The sequence below is a fragment of the Rhea americana genome, unplaced genomic scaffold (genome assembly GCF_003343005.1).
Source record: "Rhea americana isolate MKP2758 unplaced genomic scaffold, rheAme1 scaffold_382, whole genome shotgun sequence".
Classification (NCBI taxonomy): domain Eukaryota; kingdom Metazoa; phylum Chordata; class Aves; order Rheiformes; family Rheidae; genus Rhea; species Rhea americana.
In genome coordinates this window covers 225,920-233,663 of record NW_028186515.1, presented here as the reverse complement: position 1 = coordinate 233,663, position 7,744 = coordinate 225,920, and the positions used below count along the sequence as shown (strand labels likewise).

The window sequence follows — 7,744 nt, the reverse complement described above, 5'->3', positions numbered from 1 at the left end:
GCCGGCCGCGTTGCCCGGGCGACGGGGACAATGGCCACGGCGGCCCGCGCGGGCCGGGGGCTGCGCCCGCCGCCGCCTTAAAGAGGAAAGCAGGGGGGGCCCACATGGGGGGGGTCGCCAATACCGGAGGGGGGGCTGCCCCACATGAGGAGTCCCCAAGACTGGAGGAGCTCTCCCACACCGGGGAGGTGCCCCACATGAGGGGGTCCCAACACCGAGGGGGGCTGCCCCACACCGGGGGTCCCCCACACCAGAGGAGCCCCACACCGGGGTTCCCCACACTGGAGGGAGCTCCCCCACACCAGGGGCTGCCCCATATCGGGGTTCCCCACTCTAGGRGGGCTCCTCCACACCGGGGGTTGCCCCTGCTGGGGCTGCCCCCCGCCGCTCACCTGATGTAGCCCACCTGGGGCCGGTGTGCCAGCTGCCAGCGGTAGGACGTCTTGTCCTTCCAGCCCACGTTGCGCGGGTCCTTCCAGAGCAGGCGGACGTGGCCCGGCGTGTGGCCCGTGTGCCACAGCGCGTTGCGCAGGTGCTCCCCGGGGCCCGTGGCCGACTTCACCGCCTGAGGGGCGATGGTGGGGGCGTGGGTGGGGGCTGCACGGGCCCCGGCCCCGGCCCCCCGCCACTCACCTTGAGCTGCAGCCCCGGCTCGGCCACGGCGCGGAASGGGGTGGCCTGCCAGTAGGTCTGCTCTGTCTGCTTCCACATCACCACGTAGAAGCTGGCGCTGTCCTGGTAGCTGAAGATGAAGCCAGCGTAGTCATCGTCGGTGACCGTGTTGACGTGGAAGGTGCCCTCGAAGTCCACGCCGTTGAAAGCCGTGTAGCCTAGGCGAGGCGGGCGGACACTGCTCGGCGCGCTCCCCACACCGCCAGCCCCCGCCCGCCGCGCCAGGCACCGGCCCCCCGCCGTGGGTGGCCCCCTTACCCACGGCCAAGCCCGGGTCGCTGTTCATGGTCTGCACGATCTCCATGCCCTGCGGGGGGATGGCGGGGTTGGCGGTGGGCCGGCGGCGGCCCCTGCCCGCCCCGCGCCTGGCCCCTGGGGCCACCCCACCTGGTTGAGGACCACCCAGTTGGGGTCGATCTGCGCGTCGCCCTCGGGGTCAAGGATCACCGTCTGGTAGGCGCGGAAGTCGGTCAGTGTCACCTCGGCGCTCTCGGGACAGGCGTCCAGCGGGTCGGCCACGGTGTCGTTGTCGAAGTCGTCCTCGCACACGTCGCCCACGCCGTTGCCTGGGCGGGCGGCACCAGCAGGTCACGCAGGGGCCGGGCGGGTGGCGCGCGGCCGGGGCCCTGCCTGCCCCGTGCTCACCGTCCGAGTCCTTCTGGTTGGGGTTGGGGATGAGGCGGCAGTTGTCCGGGCCGGGCGCCGCGTAGTCGGGGATGCCGTCGTTGTCATCGTCGTTGTCGCACTCATCCCCGAGCCCGTCGTTGTCTGAGTCCAACTGGGAGCTGTTGGGGATCTCGGCGCAGTTGTCCTTGGTGTCCTGATGCCCGTCCCCATCACTGGGGGCAGCGAGGATGTGGTCAGGGCAGCACCACAGACCCGGGACCTGCCACCAGCACCCTGGCGAACCCCGAAGGCCTGTCTCCCCCTCCCTGCATGCTCCCGCGGATTTCCAGCACACCTCATCTCACAAGCGCTCCCCTATGAGGCCCCGGCCTCYGGCCAGCCCAGGTTGGCACCCCGGGAAGGCAAGAAGGCGGCGGGCTCCCACCTGTCCTCATTGGTGTCACAGGTGTCTCCCACCAGGTCGCTGTCCATATCTGTCTGGAAGAGACCAGAGCCCGAGGTCAGTTCTCGTGTGGAGAAAGACCTGGGGGTGCTGGTGGACAACAAGCTGACCATGAGCCAGCAATGTGCCCTTGTGGCCAGGAAGGCCAGTGGTCTCCTGGGGTGCATTAGGAAGAGTGTTGCCAGCAGGTCGAGGGAGGTGATCCTGCCCCTCTGCTCAGCCCTGGTGAGGCGTCATCTTGAGTACTGTGTCCAGTTCTGGGCTCCCCAGTACAAGAGAGACATGGAGCTACTGGAGCAAGTGCAGCAAAGGGCCACTAAGATCATTAAGGGTCTGGAGCATCTCTCATATGAAGAATGGTTGGGAGAACTGGGACTGTTTAGACTGGAGAAGAGAAGACTAAGCGGGGATCTTATCAATGTGTGTAAGTATCTGAAGCAAGGGTTTAGAAAGCATGGAGCCAGACTCATTTCAGTGGTGCCCAGTGATGGGACGAGAGGCAACAGGCACAAACTGAAACATAGGAAGGTCCATCCCAACATGAGGAAAAACTTTTTTACTCTGAGGGTAACTGAGCACTGGAACAGGTTGCCCAGAGAGGTTGTGGCATCTCCATCTTTAGAGATATTCAAAAGGCATCTGGACACAATCCTGAGCAACATGCTCTAGGTGGCCCTGCTTGAGTAGAGGGGTTGGACTAGATGATCTCCAGAGGTCCCTTCCAACCTTATCCATTCTGCAAGTCTATGATTCAGCAGAAACCTCAGGGTGGGCTGGCACAGCTGTACCACAGCCAGGCCCCATAGCTTCCTCACTGTGGGGCAGGGTGCTGCAAGCCCTGCACAGCAAAACCAGCCTGCCCCAGCTTGTGTCCCCTTCCCCGGGCCCTGTGTCACAGTCATACCTGAGTGGGGTTGCTCATTTCAGGGCAGCTGTCGCAGGCATCCCCAACGCTGTCCTCGTCACGGTCTGTCTGCAGCGGATTGGGCACCTTCGGGCAGTTATCCAGCATATTGGGAATTCCTGCAGGCCGGAAAGCCAGCAGCACATGAGTGGACATCCTCACCCTCTGCCCAGACTGTCGGGATGCAGGCCCTGCTCCGCAAAGGGTCTGCAGGCCAGCCTCAGGAGACACTCACCRTCCCCATCAATGTCATTGTCACAAGCATCCCCCTCGCCATTGCTGTCTGTGTCCCGCTGGTCATTATTGGGTACGTTGGGACAGTTGTCACAGGCATCCCCAAAGGAATCTGTATCTGAATTCTGCTGGTCTTTGTTAGGGAAGAGCCGGCAGTTGTCCTGYAAGCAAGACAAGCATAGAGACATGCCCTCAGTGCAGTGGCTGGCAAACAAGACGCTGCAGTCCCATATGGGCCAGTGCAGGAAACCTCCTCCAGCAAGCTAAGCCAGACCATCCCAGAGCCATCGGCCTTGGCCTGCTGCTCCCCAGGGGTCACCAGCATAAGGSTGAAGGGGAGGTTGCCCCCCTTGCCCACAACGGCGCCTGGAGGCCCAGGCATGTCCTGCCCCTGTGGCACAGGCACCTCCACATTCTTGATGCCATCGCCATCAGCGTCATCATCACACTGGTCCCCGATGCCATCATTGTCAGCGTCCTCCTGCCCTGAGTTTGGTGTCAGGCGGCAGTTGTCCTGAGGGCACAAACACCGTTAAAGATGGAGAGCAGGAGAGGTCTGAAGCACAGCCTGGGGATAGGCTGTCCTGCTGCCCCAGCCCCCCTCACCCCTTGCCCCAGGTGCCTCCTTCCCTCTCCCACGATGTRGTCCAACCTGCTTGCAGTGCTTGTTGTTGTCAATGCAGGGCAGCGGCTCATCCGGGTAGCCATCAAGGTCTGTGTCTCGCCCACACACGTTGCCGTTGCCGGCCCAGCCCACATTGCACTGAGGAAAGGGGGAATCAAAGGCTGTGAAGCAGAGAAGGGCCCTGGCAGGAGCAAGAGCTGACCTTGCTGGCATCTCCTGCGCTTTCCTACTTCTCAGTCCTCCTATCCTCATCCCCCTACTCACCGCACAGGAAATTTCACCATTTCTTTCAAACATGCAGAACCCGTTGATGTCACAGGGGTTGGAGGTGGGGCTGCTGCATGACTTCTGCAGGAAGCAGCCGGTTGTTTGATTTCCCACAAACCCTGATTTGCATGGACCACATTTGTAGGAGCCCTGGGAGAGACAGGGTATGGGGCAGGATGAGGAGAGAGAAGCTGCGCCAGACAGCAGGGCCAGAGGGGCAGCTCTGCTCACCAATGTGTTACTGCAGATGGAGTTGGGATCACAGCCACCGTTGTTCCCATCATTGCATTCATCAATATCCGTGCAAACCTGCAGGCAGCAAGGGAGAAATCATCACCCAAGCACTCGTCTTATCTGCAGCTGCTGCAGGGGACCCACGACAGGCTCCCTTGCCCTGCGGGCACCCAGGAAAGCARCCCTCCATTGGAGCCAGAGCAGCATCCTCTGCCTACACCTCAGCAGCCTGGCGCACCCGCAGGGAGCCGGCCAAGTCCTGAGGCACTGCACCCACCTGCTTGCTGGCCCTCGCATAGTCGGTCCCCACGCCAGAGACGGTGTTCCCCCGGTAGCCGCGGGGACATGGCTCACAGCGGAAGCCAGGTGCCGTGTTGATGCACTTTGAGCCAGGAAAGCAGGGGTTGGCGTGGGCGCACTGCAGCACAAAGAGGAAAGCTACAGCTCCAGACACAGCATGCCACAAGGCAGGGAGCAGCCCAGGGGGGCCTTGCCCTGCCATGCAGTCTGGAGACCTACGGAGAGAGGGCACACAACAATTGCCCTACCCACACCAGGGCTCCAAAAGTCCCCGTTTGAAAGGTGTGTGGTGCATGTCCCAGGCAGGCTCACCTCATCGATGTCTGCACAGTGTGTGCCGTTGCCCTCCAGACCCGGAGGGCAGGGCCCRCAGCGGTACCCAGGGTACTCGTATGTCTCCATGCAGTCCACGCCACTGAAGCAAGGGTTGGGGTTGCAGCGGGAGCGGTGCTCATGAAACCCTGGGAAGAGCAGGGCTGGTCAGGTGGCAAGAACCTGCGGGGSACAGCCGCTCGCCCCACACTGGAGCAGGAGCCGAGCTGGGCCAGCACTCACCGCAGACCTGGCATTCCATGATGGTGTTGCGGATCAGAGACATCTCCTTGACCTGCAAGAGAGCAAAGCACAGCACATTGGGGGCAGCCAGTGTCTGACGCCCAGGGTGGACGGTCCTGCACCTACCATTAAGCCCTCTGCACAGGGCAGGCATGGGGCACATCACCCCCATGGAGCGAAGGAGAGTGTGTCCAAGCCCTGCTCCACACCATGCTGCTCTCATAGTGCCCTCGCCCCCTTGAAACAGGGCTCACAATGATCAGTGCCTGCTGGCATTTGGTTCTCAGGCAAACCCAGCCCAAGGCACAGGGAGTGCTGACAGCACTGCGCTGCCTCACCTGGTCTCTAATGTCCTCTCGCAGCTCTGTCAGGACCCGGTTGAAGAGGGTCAGCTGAGTGACCAGTGCCTTGGTCTGCTCGCCTGGCACCAGCAGAAAGGATAGAGTCAGTGCCAGCCACAGAACGGAGGCAGCCACCGGGGCTGGGCGATGCTGTGCCCCACTGCTCCGCACTACATTGGAGGGCATGAGACAGCCTGAGGCCCTGTCCCCTCCTCCCTGCTTGGGCCCAGAGCCATGCAGCAAGGACTGCGAACCTGCTCCTTGCTGGCTCACCCACACATGGGTTTCCCAGGCACAGGGTGGGCAGAGTCCTCATGGCACCTAACAGCCAAGGCTCGTCCCTTGAAATACATCCATTTCCACCCCATGCCCCCCCCAAGTGTCCCCTTCTCAAGGTGCTCTGCAGGCACTTGAGACATCAGGACAGGCTGCAAAGGGTATACAGCTCTGCGGGTCCCCAAACACCATCATAACCCATGTACCAGGGAGCAGGGACTCACCTAGGATAGAGGCCAGTGCGTTTGTCACTGCAAGGAGAGAGACCAGGCAACACATTACCATTGGCTGCTTTGGCCAGCGCACGGCCTGGGTCTAGGCCCCAGAGCACACCCCTCGCTAGGGCTACTCAGTGCATAACACACTCAGATGAGCCCAAGAGCCCACTACTCCCTAGTGTCCATGCTCAGAGCAGAGTGTGGATGTGCCATTACCTGCACTGTGAATGGACTCATCTCCTTGAAAAGGACATTCACTCAGGGCCCCAACTCGGCTCATGGACCCTCCCAGAATCAGCTTCATGGACTCCACAAACCCCTAAGGTACAAAGGGAGACACAGTCAGCCATGGGATGCTCTGCCTGCCTCAAGGGCACAGGGAGAGGCATGGGGCTGGGGGTGTTCAGCCCCCGCAGCCCTGGGGGCCCCAAGGCAGGTTCTGGCACTCACCTGCATCCTCTGGTAGGCCTTCTGCCCTGTGCGCACCTCTATCGACTCCACCTCGGCCAGGGGGATCTCCGAAAGCTCGGGCAGCCCCACGCTGGAGTCCATCTGCTTGCAGTCCACATAGAGCTCCATGCTGAGCATGTCCCCACGCAGCCCACTCAGGCGCACAATCACCATGTGGCTCTGCCCGTCTGCCACATGCGCATGCTGCAGGTTGACCGAATGCAGCTTGTTGTCTTCCCGCAGGTAGCGCACCAGGACTGTGGAGGAGAAGGATGGGGCCGTGAAGGCTCCTCTGCAGGACAGGCTACCCAATGTGCCCTGGAAAGCTCTTGACTTGCACTTGGCTTATCTGCAGCAGGCCCCACGGATGGCAGGACTTCAGTCTCATTTCTCTCCATGCATCACRGAAACGTTAGGGCCAGTACATGCCCCACAGCCTCACAGGACAGGAACCTACCTTTGTTGATTTTCCCCACCACTGAGACCTCCAGCCACCTCGTGTTGTCCTTCTTGGAGTAAAGGCCAAAGAGGATACCTCCCTGCTTGGGGGGCAGGCGGAAGGTGGAGAGGAGGTAAACATCGTTGACTGACAGGAGCTCCATCCTGATTTTGTGTGTGATGCTGGCCATCTGCCGGGCTTCGCTCACCATAAGCAGGTCAATGACTGCAGGGAGGAAAGGACAGAGGTCGCATCCTGACTAACAGCCACATCTCCAGGGCGCGTGAGCGTGAAGCTGCGGGCCTGCCCGGCTCGGGGCTCAGCACCGCCCCGCAGAGAAAGCCCCCTTTTAGGGCAAGCCCGGCAGGCGGAGGGGCAGTGCCCGCGGAAGGCGGGAGGGCCCGGCCGGCCCGGGACGCTCCGCCGGCTCTGCCTAGAGCCGTCCCCGCGCGGTGGCGCTCCAAGACCGGGAGCGGCGCGGCTGCACCGCCGGGCCGGGCGCAGCAGAGCCTCCGCCACCGGCGGGACCGGCGTCCCGGGAGCAACCCCTGGCCCGGGACCTGCCCTGCTCACCCGCTCCGCAGCCGCCGCGAGGGCTTCTCTGCGGGGGCGGCCGCGAGCATCCCGCTGCGGACTGGGACGGGCTGGGGCCAGCCAGCCGACCCCGCGGAAAACGAGCGGCTCGGGGGCCGCGACGCGTCGGAAGGCTCCGGGGGAAGCGCGGAGCCCCCACCGCTGGTGCCGGCAGACAGCGCGGAGCCGATACCGCGGCCGCCCCGCCGTGGTGCAGCGCGACCGGGCGCCCCGGCGAGAGAGCATGGCACTGGCCCGGCAGCGGGGCGCCCCGGGCAGCGCAGAGAGCCCGGTCCCGCGGGCCCCGTGCAACAGCCTCAGGCAAGCCGGGGGAGCTGCGACCCGCGGCGAGCGCGGCTGGCCGCAGCGCGGCACCTCCGATCCGGGGAGATAATGAGCTGCAGCCTCAGCCGGCGCTGCCTCTGCCAGGCTCCAGGCTGCGAGGTGTGCCGGTTCCCGCCGCACCGTGGCCCTCGAGGGTGCTGCTGGTTCCCCGGGCTCCGAGGATGAATGTCTCTCTGTCCCGAGCGCCGAAAGCCGGTTCCGCGCAGCTGCCCGCAGCCTGGCTGCCAGACCTCCCAGGGAGA

The 7,744-nt window shown here is 63.4% G+C and overlaps 1 protein-coding gene across 1 annotated transcript in view; it reads right to left on the bottom strand.

The window, feature by feature from the left end:
* Positions 1-6,826, bottom strand: part of THBS3 (thrombospondin 3) — an 8,616-nt gene extending 1,790 nt beyond the window's left edge. The window contains exons 1-20 of the mRNA XM_085313311.1: positions 6,603-6,826; positions 6,146-6,402; positions 5,912-6,014; positions 5,702-5,728; positions 5,199-5,281; positions 4,861-4,912; positions 4,618-4,766; positions 4,283-4,423; positions 4,003-4,080; positions 3,769-3,921; positions 3,532-3,642; positions 3,286-3,393; positions 2,881-3,040; positions 2,646-2,764; positions 1,724-1,776; positions 1,318-1,511; positions 1,060-1,238; positions 931-979; positions 634-830; positions 393-565 (exon numbers count right to left, since the gene is read on the bottom strand). Of these exons, the coding sequence (XP_085169437.1) occupies positions 393-565; positions 634-830; positions 931-979; positions 1,060-1,238; positions 1,318-1,511; positions 1,724-1,776; positions 2,646-2,764; positions 2,881-3,040; positions 3,286-3,393; positions 3,532-3,642; positions 3,769-3,921; positions 4,003-4,080; positions 4,283-4,423; positions 4,618-4,766; positions 4,861-4,912; positions 5,199-5,281; positions 5,702-5,728; positions 5,912-6,014; positions 6,146-6,402; positions 6,603-6,795 (2,579 nt within the window). The 5' untranslated portion in view covers positions 6,796-6,826. The remainder of the gene's footprint in view (positions 1-392; positions 566-633; positions 831-930; positions 980-1,059; positions 1,239-1,317; positions 1,512-1,723; positions 1,777-2,645; positions 2,765-2,880; positions 3,041-3,285; positions 3,394-3,531; positions 3,643-3,768; positions 3,922-4,002; positions 4,081-4,282; positions 4,424-4,617; positions 4,767-4,860; positions 4,913-5,198; positions 5,282-5,701; positions 5,729-5,911; positions 6,015-6,145; positions 6,403-6,602) is intronic.
* Between the last annotated feature and the right edge of the window lie 918 nt (positions 6,827-7,744).